This window comes from Rhinolophus sinicus, linkage group LG04 (genome assembly GCF_036562045.2).
Source record: "Rhinolophus sinicus isolate RSC01 linkage group LG04, ASM3656204v1, whole genome shotgun sequence".
NCBI classification, from domain to species: domain Eukaryota; kingdom Metazoa; phylum Chordata; class Mammalia; order Chiroptera; family Rhinolophidae; genus Rhinolophus; species Rhinolophus sinicus.
Window position 1 is genome coordinate 184,880,118 of NC_133754.1, and position 21,759 is coordinate 184,901,876.

The 21,759-nt window shown below is 47.4% G+C and overlaps 1 protein-coding gene across 12 annotated transcripts in view; it reads left to right on the forward strand.

Moving 5' to 3' along the window:
* The window catches only part of PRRC2B (proline rich coiled-coil 2B), an 85,321-nt gene that overhangs the window by 41,069 nt on the left and 22,493 nt on the right, over nucleotides 1–21,759 (forward strand). For 5 of the 12 annotated variants that reach the window (XM_074331207.1, XM_074331210.1, XM_074331215.1 and 2 more), the window contains 7 exons: nucleotides 307–449; nucleotides 4,933–5,023; nucleotides 7,358–7,550; nucleotides 11,576–11,891; nucleotides 13,492–13,703; nucleotides 16,224–16,422; nucleotides 21,313–21,529. In XM_074331207.1, the coding sequence (XP_074187308.1) occupies nucleotides 307–449; nucleotides 4,933–5,023; nucleotides 7,358–7,550; nucleotides 11,576–11,891; nucleotides 13,492–13,703; nucleotides 16,224–16,422; nucleotides 21,313–21,529 (1,371 nt within the window). The remainder of the gene's footprint in view (nucleotides 1–306; nucleotides 450–4,932; nucleotides 5,024–7,357; nucleotides 7,551–11,575; nucleotides 11,892–13,491; nucleotides 13,704–16,223; nucleotides 16,423–21,312; nucleotides 21,530–21,759) is intronic. The other 7 variants (XM_074331209.1, XM_074331212.1, XM_074331219.1 and 4 more) reach the window with 4 other exon arrangements.

Consider the following 21,759-nt stretch of genomic DNA (forward strand, 5'->3'; position numbering starts at 1 on the left):
GGGAGCGTGGGGTGGCAGGATCTGGGGCTGGGTGAGAGATGGGCTGTGCTTTGCATTCCTGGCAGAGCTGGGTTGTGGCCAGTGCTCATGGCTGCCACCCTGGGCGTAAAGCTGCAGGATGAGGCAGAGCTCTTGGTGACGCATTTGTTCCTTACATGTTTCTTTTAAAAGGAGATGATTTGAATATTAAGCGCAAACAGGAACCTTTTGCAGTGTAGGACTTACTTTTGGAAAAGTATTTGGTTGTGCTGCCATTTGTGTACTTGACATAAGTCTAGCATCTCTAACTCTTCTCTCCCTCATCAGAAAAGAAAACAGGCTGGGAATGGCTCGCCCAGTCCGTCCACTGAGGCAGCTGGTGGAACGGGCCCCGCGGCCCACCATCATCAACGCGGAAAACCTGAAGGGCCTGGACGACCTGGACACCGATGCCGACGATGGCTGGGCAGGTAGGTCGTGTTTCCTGGTGCTCACAGCCAATGGTTTAGGAGGCGGAACCGAAGCCCGTCTCTGCCGTCACCACGGGTGGATGGAAACCCCGTCGTGTGGGCCCAGAATGAAGGGGTGGGCAGGCGCAGGGGGCCCTTCTAAGCCCTGAGCAGACCCTCGTTGGCATCAGACCCGTCCCTGTCTTCTTTCGGTCTTTGGTCTTGATCTTAGAGCGATAGCAGATTTGACTGTTAGCATTTTGAAAAGACTTGTTTTAAATGGAAGGATGAAACAAAGCAGAATGGTGCAAGGAACTCCCTGCTTCAGCAAGGACCACCGTTCTGCTGTCTTAGTTCTTCATCTTCACCCACTCCCCACCCTCAAGCCTGATTACTTTATTTTATAACCTTTTTGTTTGTTTTCAAGTAAATTTTAGTTACATTGAAAGGCACACATCTTAATTGTACAATTTTGACAAATGGGGACACTTGTGTAACACACCCCCGTTACATTTATGTATCACACCCCCATTGCACTTGTATATCATGCCCCCGATACACTTGTGTGTCACGCCCCGTTACACTTGTGTAACACACGCCCCGCAAGAAGGACAGCCTTTCCCTCATCACCCCAGTCCCTTCCCTGCCAGCCTTCCTCCCCTGCCTCTGCCCAGGGCCACCTCCTCTTCTGATGAGTCTTACCTGTCACAGAACTGCAGGTGAATGGAGTCACACAGCCTTTCCTCAATATGTGCATCCATAGTTGCTTATAATTTGGGGGCTATGTATTTCATTGTATCAATATACCATAACTTGTTTATCCATTCAGAAGTCCCGTTATGAATAATATTTTCATAAAATATTATTGAGTAAATATCTAGGAATGGAATTATTGGGTCCAAGAGTAAGTGTGTGATTAGCTTTACAAGAACCACCCAACCCTTTCCCAAGCGGGCTGTGCCATTGTGTGTTCCCAGCGCCCTCACAGCACTTTCCTGTTAGTCTTTTTAATTTTAGCTGTTCTAGTGGGTGTGTCGTGGTAGCTCATTGTGCTTTTAATTTGCATTTTGCTGATGACTAATGATGATGAACACATTTTCATATGCTATTTGGCTACTGGTGTATGTTTTTTCTTTTTGAGTGGTAAACGCAAGTTCTTTGCGACTTAAATTTCACAAATGTTTTCCCCATTGTCTCCCTTGCCTGTTTTTTTAGCACTGTGTTTTGATGAGCAGTAGTTTTTCATTTTGATGAATTTTAATTTATAAACTTGGGTTTTTTTTATGGTTATTACTTTTGTGTCCTGTCTAAAAAACCTTTGTCTCTCCTTGGTGGTGAAGATACTCCCTTTTGTTTTATAGTTTTAACTCAGATGTATTTTGGGGTCTAGGATCCATGTTGAATTAAGTGTTGTGTAGGGTGTAAGGTAGGGGTCGAGGTTCGTTTCTTTCTGTAAGGATATCCAGTTGTTCAGCACCGTTTGTTGGTAAGACTCCCCTACTGAACTGATTTGGCACCTTTTCCAAAAATCAGCCGACCGTCTAAGCGGGTCTATTTCTGGACCTGTTTGTTCCATTGATCTCTTACTCATCCCGGTGGCGGTGCCTCACTGGGCCTTGCAGTAACTCTTAAATGCAGGTAGTGTAGGTTTTCCAGCTTTGTTCTTTCTTAAGACTGTTTGACTATTCTACATTCTTTTCATTGTCATATAAATGTAGAATCAGCCTGACAGTGTTTACAAAAAGCCCACAGGCATTTTGGTTAGGATTGTGTTAAATTTACTTCTGGATTGATGACATCTTACTTTTGGCACTTCTATCCCAGAACCTGGCGAATTGCTTCGTTAGGTCTTTCGTTTCTCCCCGCAGTGTTTTTTTTTAAATAGTTTTCAGGGTAGAGGTCTTGAGCATCTTTTGCTAAGTTTATTCTTAAGTATTTTATGGTTTTGAATGCTATTGTAAACGTCATTGTTTCTTTTTTTTAAATTTCAGATTCAAGTGTTTGGTATTATGTAGAAGAACAGTCGGTTTTTGTGCATTAACCTTGTACAGACACTGTGCTGAATGCACTCATTAGTTTTAGTTGATTTCTTGGGGTTTTCTATCAAGTCGCCTATACATAAGGACAACTTTATGTCTTCCTCTTCAGATTATATGCACTTTATTTCTTTTTCTTGCTTTACTGCACTGTGGCACTTACTTCAGCACAATGTTGTATTCAAGTTCTTTGTTTCTGATCTTAGAAAGCGTTTAATGTTTGTTTCAGCATTAAATATGATGGTTGCTTTAGGTTTTTTGGAAATGTTCCTTATCAGATTGAGAAGGTTCCCTTCCATTTCCAGCTTGCTGAATGTTTGGTTTTTAAATCATGAACGGGATGTATTGAACTTTGTTTAATACTTTTCTTTGTGATCATGTGATTTTTCTCCTTTATTTTGGTAATCTGGTAGATTGCATTGATTTATGTGTTTGATGCTAAACCAACCTTGCATTCCTAGACTCAACTACTTTTTTGTACGCCTTGATTCAATTTGCTGATATTTTATTAAGCTTTTTGGTATTTATGTTCATGGTAGATTTTGGTCTATAATTTACTTTTCTTTTAATAGCTTTGTTGGGTTTTGATACCAGGTTATGCTGGGCTCATAAGATGAGTTGGAAAAATGGTTTTCTTCTCTACTTTCTGAGTGAATTTCTGTAAGATTGGTATTATGTTTTTTTAATTAATGCTTGATAAAATTTGCCAGTGAAACAGTTCAGTCCTGGAGTTTTCTTTGTGAAGACATTTGTGATAATAAATGTATTTCTTTGATTAGTTATGGGGGTGCTCAGATTCCTATGTGTTTTGTGTCCGTTTTTAATAGTTTTTGAGGGGATTTGTTCATTTCTTTTGCATTTAATTTATTGGTGTAAAGTTGTTGATAATATTCCTTTTCCTTTGAGATCTACTATCTATAGCGATATAACCTATTTCATTCCTAATACTTAGGTAATTTGTATTTTTTCTGTGTTTCTTGTTCACTTCTGCCAAGGCTTATTAGTTTTTATTAATATTTATAAAGAGACAGCTTTTGGCTTTAATTCTCTCCATTGTTTGATTGTTTTCTATTTCACTTCTGTTCGTTTTAACTTTTGGGACTTCCTAGATTTCTAATTGAATTGCATTATAGTCAGAGAGCATACGCTGAATGATTTCAGATCTTTTTGACTTATTCAGACTTATTTTATGACCAAGATATGGTCTGTTGTGGTGAGTATTCCACGTGCATTGAAAAGAATGTGTATCCTCGTTGTTTGGTGTCATGTTCTGTAAGTGCCTGTGTCACGTGGCTCATACACTCACTGTTAGTTTTGTTCTATCAGTGACTGAAAATGAGGTGTTTAACTCTCCACTATAATTGTGGATTTATCTTTCTTCCCATTTTTGTTTCATTTATTTTGAAGCTATTATTAGGCATATGCACATTTGTAATTTTTGTGTCTCTGACGTTGACCTTTTATATTGTTTTCAAGTGTTGTTCATCTCTAGTGATGCTTCTTGTCTTGGAGTCTGTTTTGTCCCAGGTTTATATCATTGCTCTAACTTTATTGTTTTCATCGTGTATCTTTTCCCGTCCTTTTCCTCTCAGCATTTGGGATCATATTTAAAGTGACAATCCAGATAGCATATACTTGCACTTGCTTTTTCATCCACTCCAACTCTGCCTTTTCATTGGATTGGACTTTCTTTTGTTGCCTTTTTCTTCAAAGATGCAACTCATGATTTTTAGTATATGCACAAATTGGCACAACCATCACCACTGTCCAATTCCAGAACATTCCATCACCCACCAACCCTTTGCCCATTAGCAGTCACTTCCAGTTACCACCTGCCCCCATCCCACCCCGCCCACATCCTCTGGCAGTCTTTCTGTCTCTGGATTTACACCTGGACATTTCATATAAATTGAATCATATTATGTAACATGTGGCCTTTCATGTCTGGCTTCTGTCACTTAGCATAATGTTTTCAAGGTTTGTGGTGTTATAGCCTGTGTTAGTATTCATTCTCTTTTATGGCCAATGCTGCTCCATTGCACAGGCCTGCGCGTTTTGTGTACCCACGCGTCAGCTGGACACTGCCACCTGAGCCACTTGAGTTGGGCAGCAGAGCCCTGGGTCCAAACGGTCACCACGGGTCTCAGCGGCAAAGTCTCTGTGTGGGTGAACTCCCGTTTGGATTCTGCCTGCTTTTGCTCACTCTCCTGCACCTTCTGATACATTTGAAAGCTGTTGTACCCCGATTTAGGAACTGTCATCTGTGGGAGGGTTCACCTGACCAGGAGACTTTGCTGTTACGAGAAGCCAGAACTTTCCTTCACTTTTATCTGCAGTTCTGGAGACGGCAGCTGGGTGGTTTGCCTCCGTCCTCGGCTGGGTTGGCATAATTTCTGACTGGAGGAAGCCCCCAGGGGCACTCTTAGCACTGTTGGCATTCTCATTTTGTCTCGCTCTTCCTGTTGCAGGCCTCCACGAGGAAGTGGACTATTCTGAGAAGTTGAAGTTCAGTGATGATGAAGAGGAGGAAGAAGCCGGGAAGGACGGCAGGCCAAAGTGGTGAGGCTCCCAGCCCTATTCGCTGCGCTGTTGCAGTGGAACTTGACGTTGGCAGGATATAAATGCATTGTACTTGTTGATGCTGCCGTGTGCTGGTCGCCATGCCAACTGTGTTTCCTAGTTACCAGCAGCCTCACAGGGCAGGTACTGTTTCATCTTGCAGATGAGAGGACGGGAGCCAGGCTTTGCGTCCAGGAGTGGCGGGCCACGTCCCAGTGATTGCAGCCACTGTGCCAGTGTTTTCTTCCCAAGTGTGTTGCGTAGACCACGTGTTCTGTAGCTCGATTATGGGTGTCCTGCCCCAAAAGGCTTCTGTGGCCAAGCAAGTGTGAGAAGCCACCCTGGGTTCCACTAAGTCCTTTACCCCAGAGTTGCCCACAGCCTGGGATATGCATGCTGGAGTGTGTTGGCCGTCTTTGGGGAGGTGGGAGAAGCGGTAAGCAGGGTATGCTAGATTTCCTAAACTCGTTTGACCACTTTAATCTTTTCTCTCTTCTTTTGGGTCATTTCATTGGACTGATTTTACTCATAATGCCCTTTGGAAAGAACTTCACTGTATTTTAGTCCTTCTAGTTTTTGTCACAATATCAGTAGCATTGGCTAGTATTTTTAAAATAGCATCTATGGCTGCTTTAATTTGCTTTTTTTTTTGAATACCAGCAAATATGAAAGTTTTCCTTTGTGTGGAATTGCCTGTTTCCTTTGTACATTATCTATTAGACATAGACTTTCCTTTAAAATGTGATTGTTTTCTATTGTTTAGTTATTAATGCTTTAATATTTCCTTTTATTGTCAACAATAGAATGTTTATTTAGTTGAGTCTGCATGTCTTTTTCTTTGTTATTTCATCTGTGCCGTCAAGGCTCATGTAGTAAGTGCTGTTCTTCTGGAGGAAGCTGGTCATGGTCTCCTGCCACTTTCTCTGATGATTCACAATTAACTAATTGCAGCTTCTGTAATTTATCTTCATACTGTTTGATTTTCACAAAGCTTTGAATATACTTGGGAATTCTCTATGGGTCGGTTCTTGGAACACTAAGCTCAGAAGGAAGTGGGATCAAGAATGTAAGCCAAAGGCAAAGGCGTAGCATTTTACAGATTTATTGGACACTAGGACACTGTTTCTTGTCTCTTTCAGTTGATGTTAATTGAATATTCAACTGAAGGAGTTAGGCATGGGGTTTGGACCCAGCTTTGCTACCGGCTGTGACTGGCGCCACCTCGAATTGAGAGCACCTCCTCCCTAAACCTGCTCTTTCTTTGGTGATCTCTTGGCTGGTTGAAGATATCCAACTCAGGTTCCTGAACCTTCCCCTGACTCCATCCCTTTCTGATCCTTGCCTCTGGGGCCACTGGGAACAGCTTCCGTTCTTTTCTGGACCATTCAGAGGTCAGCCAGCGCTTCCCTTCCTTTCCTCTCACCCTTCACACTGCACCTGGTCGTCTCCTAAAGACGCAGGTCTTTCTGCTGCAGCAGGAGCCTTCGTGTGGGCTCCGTGTCTCTCAGTGCAGTCAGCACCACTAGCAGTTGTTGCCCAGCTGTGATGTCCTAATCCATCGTGCCTGTCTTATCTTCTCTCCACTCACGTCCCTGTGTGTGTGTGGACACAAGCAGACACACACGTCAGCCAAACCCAATGCCCTGCTTTTCTCTGAACTCCTGTTGTGTTTCCTGGGCACTTTTGCATACAGGAGGCGCTCAGCACATGCTTATGTGCTGTGGCCCGGTGCTTTGGTTTACCCTGTGGCATGTACAGGTGAGCACTGCACAGCACTGCCTCCTCCCTGCCTTCCCACAGCCTGCATGTGGCGTCGCCTCCGTCCCTTCGCTGGGGGCTTTGCTTCTCTCCTCTTGCTCTCCTGACTGTGCCATCATTCAGGGGGCCGTCTTCTGCTGTTTTGAGGAGCATTGTTGAGCACCTCCTTTATGCAAAGCACAGGGAAGGAGCTATAGTGTGAGGAGAAGGGCCTTCATCGGAGAGTCCCAGGTTCAAATCTGTCAGCTCTTTCCTGGGAGAACAACTCCCCAACCTCACGGAGTCTGTTACCAATTCTTTAAAGTGGGGGGAGTAAGGACTTTTTTCTTTCTTTTTGTTAATAGATAAAGTGGTGGATGTGAAACATCCTGCCTGGAGCTTTGTGTGTAAGAGTGAGTTGGTAAATGTTGGTGCTGAATTATGGTGTTCTGGGCATGTCCTGTCACCCTAAGGGGTGTGAGTTGGTCTGTGTGATGAAGGAAATTGGTACAGACACTGACTAAGGGCCTCTGACCGGTAAGATCAGACCATGCTGGGCTGGCTGGGAAAACTGATGCTCGGTGCGGTTTGTCCTAGGAACAGCTGGGACCCTGGAAGACAGCGACAGAGGTCGATGAGCTCTGCCGACAGTGCTGATGCCAAGCGTGCCCAAGAGGAAGGAAAGGATTGGGGCGAAACACTGGGCATGACCCGGGTCGTCCGGAAGGGCCCAGAACCTCAGCCACCTTCCAGGAAGCTTCACAGCTGGGCGTCAGGCCCTGACTACCAGGTACCACGGGCCCCGGAGGGCGCTCTCTCCCCTCCCACTTTTCTCTCTCCAAAATCATTTGTCCAGAGTTCAAAGACAAAGACCACAGCATGTGATCTAGTCGGCTGTTCCGTGCGTTTGTACTTCACTGAGTTCTGTGGCTGGGTTTCTCAAAAGTCCTAGGTGGACATTTCTCTATTTTTTTTTTTTTTATTGGGGAAGGGGAACAGGACTTTATTGGGGAACAGTGTGTACTTCCAGGCCTTTTTTCCAAGTCAAGTTGTCCTTTCAATCTTAGTTGTGGAGGGCGCAGCTCAGCTCCAGGTCCAGTTGCCATTGCTAGTTGCAGGGGGCACCGCCCACCATCCCTTGCGGGAGTCGAACTGGCAACCTTGTGGTTGAGAGGATGCGCTCCAACCAACTGAGCCATCCCAACTGAGCCATCCGGGAGGCAGCTCAGCTCAAGGTGCTGTGTTCAATCTTAGTTGCAGGGGGCGCTGCCCACCATCCTTTGTGGGACTCGAGGAATTGAACTGACAGCCTTGTGGTTGAGAGCCCACTGGCCCATGTGGGAATCGAACCGGCAGCCTTCGGCCTTAGGAGCATGGAGCTCCAACCGCCTGAGCCACCGGGCCGGCCCTCTCTTTTTTTTTTAATTTAAAATTTTTCTTTGAAAATTTTGAGACAGGCATAAGTATAGAAGAGTCGGAAGTACCATACAAAGAATATTGTTTTCTGAGCCATCTGAAGAGGAAGTTGTTGGCCTGACCAGGCTCCATCACCGAGAACCCTGAGTGTCTACTAATACTTAACCGAAGTTGACACTCCTTCTGGGTATCCAGTCAAACCCCGGAAACTAGCATTGCTCCGTCCTGCCATCTAATCCTCAGGTCCCATTCAGCCTTCACTAGCTGTCCTATTAATGTCCTTTGTACAAAGGAATCCAGTTCAGAATCACATGCTGCCCTAGTTGTCCTTTCTGCTACTTTGTGGGAGGTACCTCAAATTGGGTTTGTCTGGTCCTTCCTCATTATTAGGTTCAAGGTCTTCTTTTTGGCTAGAATGTCTCAGGAATGAAACCGACTCATCTCGTTGCGTCCTAGTAGGTGCCTGTGAGTCCACTCTGTCCTGCTCTGACAACCTTCACTTGGAGCTCCTGATTACGGGGGTGTCTACCTAAGTTTCACACTGGAGTCTCTCTCTTCCACATTTGTGATTGATGAGAATGTTGTGGGGAGACACTTGGAGACTGAATGTCCTGTTCTCATCAGACTTTGAGTTTATTTCATTTCTATCAATGAGTTATAATCTGTGGCTCATTGTATTGAGGTTCAAGTTGTCTTTGCTTTGGCTGTCAGCAGCCTCTTCAGGCTGGCATCCTCATCTGCCTTACATGTCTCCATCCTTTTTGGAGCAATTCTTTGCTTTCTGGTAAAACCAGCTTTTATAAGCTCCTTCATCCTTACCCGGCCTTGGCCCTGGAAGCAGCCCTTATGATTCTCTGAGACCAGTATGTGGGTAACAGGAAGGCTTTGCTATTGGGCATTACTGCTCCTGGACCCTCAGTGGACAGATTTAGGGAACGTGTGTGGTGTCCACATATACACACACACTCATGTCTTTATTATTTCTGTAGCTGTGCGTCCAGAAAGCTGAGTTCACAGTGCTATCTCCAGGTCCACAGAATTCATTCTAGTTTTCTCTCACTGCATATTTGTTGCTCCTCTCTCCAACACTGAGAAATCTGTCTCCCATGTCCCTGAGTTTACACTTACTTGGTCAGCCCCCATGTGACCAGTCTCCCATTTCTGCCACCACCCCTCTCCCTCCCTCGCACAGACGCCCACCTCATCCACTCAGATTTCCGTGCTCCACACGGATGCCCCGAATCTCCCTGTTGGGCCATCCCCTTACGAATTTCCTCCTCATCCAGCTTGGGTGCGCTCCAACTCCCACACTGGTCACCTCTCCACTGGACACCACCTCACCCTGCCAGGGCTCTGACCACCGTGAGTCCGTAGCACCAGATGCCAACCTTGTTTTGCCACACCGCGTGACTTTGTGACTGAATTGTTCAGGAAGGGCAGAGCTGGGATGGTGCAGGCGTTAATTAAATACACTTGGCAAAACTTACCATTTTCAGTGCACTTTGCTATTTAAAGGGCTCCTGATCCATATCTTTTTATAACATGAAAATGCCCCTTATCCTCAGGTTTTTTATTGAGTACATATTATGTGCCAGGCACTGTGCTAAGTACGGGAGACACATAAGTGAAATAAAACAGACACAGGGCTACTCTTGGAAATTACCCTGAAATGAATCCAAATTTCATTCATGTATTGGGGTTACTCTATTCAAAAGAAAGCTTCACTTTGATCTGCTCATAACAACACTGTGAATTAATGAGTCAACAGAGAAATCTCTGTTTTTTTTGCATCCAAATTTTTGAAAAGATTGTCGTAATTCAAATATTTTGCAGGACATTTAGTCTATAAAACGATAGCTAATCATAGGGCAGTTTAGAAAGGTACATTCAGAAGTCTTGAGAATGTGCGCATACCCGTTGATTCTGCTATTTCATTGGTAGGAATTTCTGACGGAAATAATCAGGGATCTGCATTAAGGATTACTTACCTGCCGGGTGGGTGGAACACCAGGGGATGAGGTAAATTATGCTACAAGCTGTGTGGTGAGACAGGGCACGGCCGCTATAGCTTGGACGGAAGTTAACATTCAAGAGTAAATGGAAAGAAACGTGCACACTTTGGTCCCAATTGTGTTGTGTAAAAAGGACCTTCGTGTTTCTAAATTAGAAGTTTATCATCTCTTAGATTTTGTCTCTAGATTATGAGAAAACTCCTTGACCCCAGGAAATGTGTTGCAGATTGCTTTCGTGGAGGTAGAATTAACATACAAGAAAAGGCTGGATCTTGGTTTTTTACGTTTGATGACTTTTGGAAGTTCTATACATCTGTGTAATCACCACTCAAAGCCTGGAAGGGGTATACTTTTCTGATAGTCCTACCAGTGGAATTCAGTGGCTGGGCTTTAGCTAAACTTTCCCATCATTTGTGCTGCCATGTGTCCTGCACGCAGCTCTCCTCTTCAGGTCACGGACGAGTCTCCTCAGTGCTGAGAGTTCATAGTAACTGGCAACCAGTGAGAGACTCAGAAGTGGATGGAATATCCAAGGAGATGTTTTAGAGATGCTGTTTTGTATTTATGTAAAGAATCACTTTGAGGGGTGGCCGGATGGCTCAGCTGGTTAGAGCAAGGTTGCCGGTTCAATTCCCATTTGGGATGGTAGGCGGCGCCCCCTGCAGCTAGAGATTGAAAATGGTGACTGGACTTGGAGCTGAGCTGCACCCTCCACAACTAGATTGAAGGACAGTGACTTGGAGCTGATGGGCCCTGGGGAAACACACTGTTCCCCAATATCCCCCAATAAAATTAAAAAATATATATGTGTGTGTGTGTGTGTGTGTGTGTGTGTGTGTGTACACATCATATACATATATATTTACACATATATGTAAAACAAAAGAATCACTTTGAAACTGAATTTCAGTTTCTCGTGGCTCTTTGTACCCCGAGGTTGGTATGTTTCCCGGGGGTGGGGCGCGGGGAGCAGAGCAGTGTTGTGACTGACAAGTGGTGCACATGTGATGCTCTGCTCCTCCAGGCCCGAATCTTGTGTGCCCGGTAGGAGTGGTGAGCGCGTCCATTTCCTGAGTGTTCCCTCTGTGTCAGTCCAGTGTCGAGTGCTCTGCACACATATCAGGGCATCCTTGCGGTGCCAAGGGCTTGCGATTCTGTCCCCAGTTTGCAAATGAGGAGCTGAGGTACAGAAGGATGGCACTTGCACAGCCTCATTCCTAATACAATAAGCGCAGAGCAGGTTAAAACTCAGGGCCACCTGACACGAGTGTGGCCTCGCGAAAGTGCTCAAGGGACTTGGGAAGGAGAGCTGGTCCCACAACGCGCGTGGCCCTGTGGCCTGGGTTTGTGACGTGCTGTTTCATCAGAGACTTTGCTCTCTTGGCAGAAGTCCTCAGGGGGCAGCATGTTCAGGCAACAGTCTGTCGAGGACAGAGAGGACAAGCCCCCGCCACGGCAGAAGTTCATCCAGTCAGAGATGTCGGAGGCCGTGGAACGAGCCCGGAAGCGCCGCGAGGAGGAGGAGCGCCGCGCCCGGGAAGAGAGGCTGGCTGCCTGTGCCGCCAAACTCAAACAGCTGGACCAGAAGTGCAAGCAGGCGCAGAGGGCCAGCGAGGCCCAGAAGCAGGGGGATAAGGAAGCGCCCCGGTCTCCGGGCAGCGAGAAGGCGCCCCCACCGGAGAGCGGCCCTGCTGTCCGCAGAGGTAAGTGGGGGCTGCCGTCCCCCCGGGAAACCCGGGGCTGCTGTGTTCACTGGCTTTGTTTGCGTGTCCCTGGCTTCCTGGCACTACCCGTGCCTTACAATTGGATGACACTGGGAAGCATCTGTTGTTGAGTGTCAGCCTGGCTCCAGTGCCTCGGTTTGCATTCTCTTTCAACTGCTTGAGCTAGCTGGCTACACGCCTCGCCTCATCGGTGAGAGGGCGACAGTGGTATGTCCTGCCCTGTACACGGAGGGCCACCTGAGGTCATGTGCAGAAAGCACTCTGGACAGTTTCTGGAACTGGAAAGCACGCATGCACTGCTGGTGACGTTACCGGTGTCGTCGTCATCACGATTGTTGTTACTGCCACCGCTCAACCACAGGTGCAGGTGCTAGAGGACCGTACTGAGCGCATGGGAGCCTTTCCCATGACATTGGAAGAAGCTGCCTGCTTGTTAGAATGTATTTTTTCTGGCATTAATTCTGGCACGGACCACATGGCTGTGTAAGAGGCGTTGAATGGTGCTGTCTGGTGGACAGTATCTCTTGTAACAATTTTAAAAAATGCAATCCGCTATGTTCTTTGTGATTTTCTTAAATCAAATAAAACCCACTCTTTTTAGAAGAGAGGGGCCTGATGTTAGTTTCAGTCCCTGAAAGTCTCTCAGGTGGGGTCCTATTGGGGGTCTGATAGTCGTCAGTGCCCTTCCGGGCCGGGAACTCGGAGAAGTCGAATTCTGCGTTTCCTTCCTTCTGCTGTGGTCTGAGTGCAGCCTGTGCCTGGTCTCTCAGTCCTCACTAGATGGGGCAGTGGACAGTCCAGGAAGCAGATTGCTTTGGTGGGCGTGGTCACTGATACTGGCCCTGGGGTGGGCCTGGGTGTTGTGGGCAGCCGCCGGCACCCTGGGTCTGTGAGCCTTTGCATCCGGGTTCCTTACCCCTGTGCAGTGGAATTAGGAATGCAAATGCAGTTATACTTCAGTAAAGCTGTGGGGGGAAGAGTGCAAAGCGGGGATGGGGACAAGAAAGAAGGGAAATTCAGAGAGAGTGATGATGGGAAATTGTGGTGAGCACTTTACTGCCTGTCAGGTGCTGTTAAGTATATTACATGCGTTATCTCGTTCAATTCTCACAAAAGCATGGTGGGGCAGGCACAGTGGCTGTCCTCATTTTACAGATAAAGAAACGGGCAAGGAGAGGCTAACTGACTTGTCCAGACCACAGCCTTTGGATGTGTGGAGTCACGCTGTTTGGGTGATGGATGTGTGGGCGATCGTTGAGCTGCTGCTGGCTGCTCTCTGATTTATGAGGGTCCTTTGGAATGAAGCGTCTCTCACGTGGCCCAGTCACAGCTCCACCGCTGTGTGACCTTGGATGGCTCCCCTAACCTGTGGACGCTTTGTTTCCTCTAAGGAGATGATGTGAGGCATCCACGGCTCATGCATGTGAGGAGGCGTTTAGCACAGTGCCAGGGTCGGGTGTGAGCAGCCTGGTGGTGTAATGGGAGTGCCAGCAAGAAGAGGCACCTGCCATTAAAACATTTGATCGGCCAAGCTTTGGTGAGCTCACCGCTGCCCTTTCTCTGGTTATTTGTTTTCTAGGCTCCCCCGAATTCTCTGCCCAGGAAACTCCCAACACGTTTTCCGAAGAAGCCCCTACAGCTCCTGCAGCTGTGGCTCAGAGCAGCAGCAGTGACGAGGGGGCCGGGGAGGCTGGGTCCCCTGCACAGGAGTTCAGCAAGTACCAGAAGTCACTTCCCCCCAGATTCCAGCGCCAGCAGCAGCAGCAGCAGCAGCAGCAGCAGCAGCAGCAGGTAAACAGGAGACATTCAGAAGGTTGTTGTAAACAGACCTGACTGCTGAGTGGATGTCCCCTCTCCCTCCCCCTGGCCCCCTTCTGTTAAAACAAACAAACAAAAATCCCCCCTCGTACCCCAGTTACCACAGTGGTGTCCGGAGCTGCACCTCAGAACTAAGGGCCTTGGTAGGTCAGCCCTGAGTATTGCCGATGGCTCATCTGCATCGATACAACCTTTGCTGTGGTTTATGACCTTGCTGTGTCCTGTTGGTAAGAAAGTTAGTGTGTGTGCACCTACCTCCGTGTAGGTTCGCTGGAAGAGTGGCTTTTTCATTTAGAGCAGTACGTCGAGGTCACTCCTTACCCTCACAGTGGCCCCTGGGACCTTCCCAAGGAGGGAGGGAGGTCTGGGAGTTGCTTGGACAGCTGTCGGAGAGAGGCGGCTTAGCTTCGGGTGAAGGCTGTAGGTTTGTAGGGTTTGGACCAGAGTGCTGGGTCCCATCCTAAGGTACAGATTGTCTGGTGTGTGTGGCCTTGGGCAGGTCAGTGCCAACCAGGAAGCGGAACACATGCCTCTGTGTGGCGGAGAGGGTTCACGACACCCAGTATCCTCTTCGTGGTGTTTCATGAACCTTGAAAAGGACCTGCCTTTGGCCCTGAAGAAGATGGAGCAGGTGGTGGCTGTGACCGCGCTGACCTCTTGTCCTGGTCATCATGCCCGGCTGGAACCGCTCATGGGCAATTGTGTCTTTCAGGAGTAGTAAATGAACAGATGTGTTACTGGTGTGCTGTGCATTTTGGTGGGAAACTGACATGACCCATGGACACAGCCCAGCAGCTAGGCGTGCACTGTTATCATTAGTAATAACCGAAAAGCTTCAAAACGTGTGTGTGCCTGGGGAAACCGAGCCAAGTCTCGAGCTTCTTCCTAGAATCTCTGACTTGTCTTGAAAACCTTCTCCCCACATCCTGCTTTCTTTGGGCTCCTAGGAAGCATTCCCGGAGCCCACCAGGCCCAGTGCTCTAAGCAGGAAGTTCCTCCCTGTGCTTTTGTAGGCGTGTGGTGTGGGCGAGCGCTGTGCACTTACTCGTGGCTTGTGGAGAGGGACCATGGGAGATCTGGACACAGCAGTGACAGCAGTGACAGTTGCTCCGGGTGATTCTTCTGGGGCAGTGATGAGTAAATCTTTCTTTAACAGAAAGAAGTCTGAAAGCTCCAGGGCAGCCCGAAGGAGTATGGCAAACAGACTGGTCAGGTTCCCTGGGGACCTGGGGTCTAGTCGTGAGGAGTCCCTGTGGGGGGGGCCCCCAGCCTCCTGTGTGGGCTGGAGAGCTCCAGTTCCTGAGTGCCGCGTGCTCCTGAGAAGGAGCCGTGAGTGCCAGTGGAGCCATCAGGGTGTCCAGCCCAGGCCGCAGCTGGGCAGCCTTCTCGTTAGCAGAGGGTGGGGGGTGGCCCGGTGGCGTCCTCGCCTGACTGCCCCTAAGCCCTGCAGGATGGGATGCACTTGTGAGGCAGCCCGGAGGCCACTGATGCGATGGGTCTGAAACGAACCTTCACGAGTCCAGGTCCTCAGTGTTGCGTGGTCTGCGGATGCTTTCTGTTCATTATTCAGGCAACGAGTTTCTGTGTACCTCGTCTGGGGGGGAGTGGGGGGCAAGGTTACCATGTGAACATAGCGGACAGTCTCTAACGATTTACTGAGGGAAACCAGCAACCCACAGTAATGACCTGTGGTGCTACAGAGGGGAAACGTCAGCGCTGTGGGAGCAGGGAACGGGGCCTGATGTCACCTAGGGAGTTGTGATAGGCCTCCCAGAGGAGGTGCTTCTTAAGTTGGAACCTAAAGGAAGAGTACGAGTGAGCTGGGTTGGGGGAGGAGCTTCCCAGACAGAAGGCTCAGTGTGTTCCCAAAGCGAGAAGGGGCCAGGTGGTCCTGCGGAGCAGTGCCAGGACGGTCGTGGGAGGTGACTGTCGGGGGTGGGGGTGGGGCGCGGTCCCGCAGGACCCTGTCGCTCTGTGGAGCCTGGTGGGGAACCATCCAAAGTGCTTCTGAAGCGAGGAGTTGACATGACCAGGGGAGTGTGTGTGTGTAAGAGATCCCTCTAGATGAGGGTGGAGAATGGATTGAAGAGGGCAGGAGTAAGGAGGGAAAGGATGATGACCTTCATCACGTAGTGGTTTTAGGCAGGAGATGCCTTGTGGGGTGTGCTGGTCAGTTGTCAGTTTCAGGAGCGTGTTTGATCTAAATGGGAGCTCAGGCTGCCTTGTAGCGGAGAAGCACACGGGCTCCACTTGTCACAGTGCATGACCGTCCCTCCAGTTTTGAGAGAAGGACCGACTGCAGTGCATTGGGGTCGCCCCTTTGAGCAGTTGCCCATCCCTCCCCTCTGTTGACCTTCTGTGCTGGTGGGCTTTCTGTGCCCCCTGATGGAGAGCTGGAAGAGCGCTCGTGCGTGCGTGCGTGCGTGCGTGCGTGCGTGTGCAGGGGCGGCACCCGTACCCCACAGCACCTGTCTAACCTGGGTCTCTCCTTGTCAGGAGCAGCTGTATAAGATGCAGCACTGGCAGCCCGTGTACCCCGCGCCCTCCCACCCGCAGCGCACCTTCTACTCGCACCACCCCCAGATGCTGGGCTTCGACCCCAGATGGATGATGATGCCTTCGTACCTGGACCCCCGTGTCACGCCCACGCGGACCCCGGTGGACTTCTACCCCTCGGCCCTGCATCCCTCGGGTAAGCACTGGCTCGCGGGCCACACCTGTGGGGCCCGGACACTGGCATTAGGGGGTTGGCTCAGGAGTTGGACCCACTGGACGCGGTCTGGCCTCTTCCACAAGTCACATGACCAGTCTGAGCTTTGACTTGTTTGTTTGCAGAGTGAGGGTCTGCCACGAGGAATCGTTGGGAAGCGTCCTTACGCTCCTGCGTCATAAAATGCTGTGGTTAATTTTTATCTCTTCTATGCCGTTTTGTCCGTCTTTGGCCATTAATGTTCATTGCGCCTTCTCTCCAACATGTCTTCCCCAACATGTGTCTAGTGCCGCTTTTGGGTTTTTTAATTCCTCTATTTTATTTGTTTTTGTTTCATTAATTTCTGCTTTTTTTCTCATTATTTCCTTCAAAATTACTCTGTTCTTTTTCTAACTAGTTGTGTTGGATGCTCCGCTCATTAATGTTGACTTCTCTGATGTATTTAAATATCACCCGAGCTATGAGCCCCTGAGTTTTAAGACGAGCATTTTTATCGTACAGTTCTAAATGTTAGTCTCATTTTGATTTAGCTTTTTTGATTTTGATTTTTTAATGGTATATTGTACATTTTCCAAATATATAGAGTTTAAAAATTATCCTTATGCTGTGAGTTTCTAATGTGGCTGCTTTGTGGTCAGATAATATGATCCATATGGTACAGACTGGGGGTCATCGAACTTTCTGTAAATTCCAGATGGTAAATATTTTAAGCTTTGAGCAGCTACTGAGTTTTGCTGTTGTAGAACAAACACATAGACAAATAGAAAGTGGGTGAGCATGGTCCCTTTCCAGTAATACTATTTGTAAAACAGGTGGCAGGTCGAATTCACGTGAGGGCTGGGATGTGCCAACCAGGCCCCAATCTAGGTTGCTTGACATTTGTTGAGATTTTCTTTGTAGTCTATTGCATGTTCGTCTTTTAGACATTCTATGTTTGCTTGAAAAGAATAGGTATTCTGATTGGATGTGGTCCATTAAATTGAGCTTGCTAGTTGTGCTAAGTGAATATCCATGTCATTGCAATTTTTTATCCCCTTGATCAATTACAAAGAGGTGTGTTAGGTTCTCCCACGATGATCGAGCATCTGTTGGATCTTGTGAGCCTGTGAGTGTTTGCTTTATCTGTCTGGAGGTGCACTGTGCTACCATTAATGGTGCTTCCTACCTTAAATGCCTACTTTGTCTGACAGTATTATCATTCCAGTTGTCTTCCTTTTTGTTTTTGTATGGGACTTTATGAGGGAACTGTGTTTTTCCCAGGGCCCATCAGCTCCAAGTCATGTCATTGTCCTTCAATCTTAGTTGTGGAGGGCGCAGCTCAGCTCCAAATCCAGTTGCCGTTGTTCAGTCTTAGTTGCAGGGGATGCAGCCCACCATCCCTTGTGGGAGTTAAACTGGCAACCTTGTGGTTGAGAGCCCGTGCTCCAACCAACTGAGCCATCTGACCGCCCGGAAGCTCAGTAGCAGCTCGTTGTCTTTATTCTAGTTGCAGAGGGCGCAGCCCGCTGGCCCATGTGGGAATCGAACCGGCAACGGTGTTGCCCAGAGCTTATACTCTAACCAACTGAGCCACCCGTCCGCCCCCAGTTTTCTTTTGATTAGTGATCATTTGGTATCTTTTTTCTAATTTTTTACCATCAGCCTCTCTGAGCCTGTTTGTGGGGGAATGTATCTTTGCACATACAAGCTGTGTATGGTTTTACCAACTCTGAAAGTCTCTGACTGTATTGCTAAATTTGGTCTCTTCAGAATTACTGGGAGAATTATGTATGGATTTCATACTCTCCTATTTTATGCTTTCTGTTTAATTCTCTTTTCTGTGCTTTTGTTTTTCTTTCCTTTTTTTGGATCAAGTTTCCCTATTCTTTTTGTTTTCCTTCTGCATTCTGTTTCTATCTTACTGGTTACATTAAATTCTAACATGCCTTCGATTTAGCAAAGACTAATCAGTATCTTCACCCTTAACCTGAACTCTGATTGTCTCATCAGTCTTACCTGCTATTTCTGCCCAAAATTTTAGTTCTTCCTTGTTTTTATGCCCACCAAGTGAATCATTCTTAGTTTTGTTGTTTTATCAATCTATGCTTGTTCAGAATTGCCCATATGTTTACTAGTCTCTTTGTTGCTTTTCTCTTCTTGCATCTTTTTCCCGTCTGGGTTCAGTTTACTTCTTCATGAAGTCTTTCTGTCAAATCCTTCAGGAAAGTTTTTTGGCAGTAGATTTCCTTTGCCTGAGAAAATCTTTATGTCACCCTTTCTCTTGGATGGTAGTATAGCTGGGTATCAAGTTCTAGATTGACAGTTACTTTCAGTCTGTGAAGATTTTGTTTGCATTTTCTCTGGCTCCTGTTGCTGCTAGAAGTCTGTTATGTCTGGTGAATCCATGTTCTCTCTGGCTGCTTTTAAGATCTTCTCTTTGTCTTTGGTCTGCAGCTCTGTTTCGATGTCCTGTGTCTAGGTGCATACCTACACCTATCCTTACTTCATTCTGCTTAGAACTCACGGTGCTCCAACCTACGGATGTATGTCTTTCATCACTTCTGGAAAATTCTTTTAATTGTCGATTCAAATATTGTCTTTTTGGGGCGGCTGGTTAGCTCAGCTGGTTAGAGTGTAGTGCTCTTAACAACAAGGTTGTTGATTTGATCCCCACATGGGCCACTGAGCTGTGCCCTCCACAATTAGATTGAAACAACTACTTGACTTGGAGCCAATGGGTCCTGAAAAACACACTTAATAAATAAAAGTTTGTATAGATAGATAGATAGATAGATAGTTTTTCCTTATTCTTTGTATCCTTTCTTCCTAAGACTCCCACCTGGATTATTTTGTACCTTCTCATTCTGCCTTCCAAGTCTCTTAAATATAGAAGAGAGCTTATCTCAGTGGTACCTTCTGGGAAAATGCCTCAGAACTGTTTTCCAGTTCAGTTTTCTCTCTAGCTGTGTCTAGTCTGCCTTTTTTTTTTTTTTTTTTACTGTCCAGTTAGTTTTTAATTTCAATGAGTTTATATTTTTATCACTAGAATTTTTTTGTCAAATGTATTTACTCATCTCATATTTTTAATTCCTTTTACACTTCCTAATCATTTAAAACAGTTTTTCTAGTGTTTGACAGTTTATTCTCTTATCTGAAGTTCTTGGGGAGGTATATAATCCTGTGGGCTTACCATGGATTCATGGTGGCTTGCTTTCCACACGTGTTCTGATAGTTTTGGACTGTGAGTTCATTTTTAACAGAGCTTTATTTATTGTGGGGATCCAGTATGGCTTGGGTTGACAGTATATCTTTGCAGAGTGGTTTTATAAGTTTTCTCCTGCCAGCCTAGAACCACCTTTTATTTTAACTGGGGAAATTTCTGGACCACTCTAGGAGTATGAATCTGAACTCCCCCTCTCCCAAACGTGTATGAAAGCTGGCCATGTGGCTAGGGATTCCTAGAGGGGGACTGTTTGTTCCTTACCCTGGCCCAGGTCAAGACACAAGCTTAGTCATTCCCTGTATGAAAGAGCATGTGTTTTTCTAATCTGCCTTTAATTGAGGACATAATCCTTTCAGGGTCTTTGTTGTAAGCAGCACCTCAGTTGCAACTCTCTGCCTTGTGCAGAAAAGCCCGCTGCTGTGTCCTGTGAGGGTGCTGAAGACCAAGCCCCACAAGTGACAAATGTCCCCCTGCTTTCCTCCAGGAAGCTCCAGCATGTGCCTCAGGCCTGTGTCTCTGGTTTCAGCTCCCTGGGGGGTTCTGGTTTTCTAGGGGACATAGCTTTGCAAGTGAAGTGTTTGATATGTTCTGTGCAGCATTTTTGTGGCAGAAAGTGTGGCAGGAGGGTTTTCAGGTAATCAGGGCTCTGCCGTCTTGCTAAAAATAAGTCAGTGTGCGGTGTTGAGCAGTTTAGCCTGCCTCATAACCAGTGCTTGATGAATGGTGTGTAATTTGAGGGTTTCAGAGAGGGTCCCCACTACCACTTGCCTCAGTCTGACTCTGTATTGGAGTTGTATATTTTTGAACAGAGCACTCTACAGTTAAAAGAAAGCTTAGAACCACTGGCCTAATGCAGAACCATTTTCCTAGCTAGTTAGCTCAGTTTAAAAATGGGCACGACACAATTTTTAACGACTAATAAGCTTTGCGGAGAAAGAGGTTGAAAAATCCATGTTTCTTCCTCCACACTGAAGTCCAATGAGACCTGGTGTATCTTCAACCCAACACCCTCGTTTGATAGACGTGGACAGAGCGGGGGACGCGGTTTCCCAGCTAGTTTATAGCTGGTAGGACAGAGATGTCATCTCTATCCTAAAACTCCTTCAGCCAGTTAACAGTTTATTGTCATTCGTGCACTCCCACACCATTCACGTAAAAAAAAAAAATGTGGGGTGTTGCTGTCGATTTTAGGGTTAAAAGTAAAAGGAAGTAAGACCAAAATGCCTTTGTAAATGTGCATGCATGGATTCTGAAGCTGGTAAGTGCCAGCTCATCTGTGTGGGTCCATCTTCCTGTGTCTGCAGAAGCCGCCAGGCACCTCTGCTCACACAGATTCTCGCTGCGGACTGGCCGGCCCCTCTGGCTTCTGCTGACATTGATGAACTCACTAGTGTGCTATTTCCGGTCTCCATGTGCCTGTTTTATATCCCCTTCGACACAGGGGCTCTTAATCTGGAAACAGGTTGGACGTCGGGTCTGTGCACACCTCAGGGTGCAGGGCTTGGGAGGCGCTGTGGTCAGGAAACATGAGGCTCCCAGGGATGTTCAGCGGGGGCGTGGCGTGTCCCTCATGGTCGCGATCACTGTTGTCCCCTGTGAGCCTCTGGCTGACCCTGAGTGGAGCATGGCTTTCTGACGGGATGCCATAGGTTAGTTCTTTCCTTCTTCAGGACTGATGAAACCCATGATGCCCCAGGATTCCCTCAGTGGGACTGGCTGTCGCTCTGAGGATCAGAGCCGCGTGCCCCCACTGCAAGAAAGGAAAGTGGCCGCCATCGACCCAGCCCCTGTGTGGAGCCCTGAGGGCTACATGGCGTTGCAGAGCAAGAGCTACTCGCTTCCCCACCCGAAATCCAGCGACACTTTGGCCATGGACATGCACGTCAGGTGAGACAAACTAGCCCTACGTCCTTCACCCAAAGGACGGACAACAACTGGTCCTAACTGAGAGGGGCTCTGGGAGGAGGCACTGTCCCAGGAGGCACTGCCCAAGGGAAAAGGGCGCCTGGGAAGGGACTGCCAGCACGCTCCGGGGAAGGGGAATGTGACAAGAATTCCTGGGATGCTTTCGCATGAGAGGCTCTTATCTGATGGCAGGACTGAAGGCCGAGGAGAGA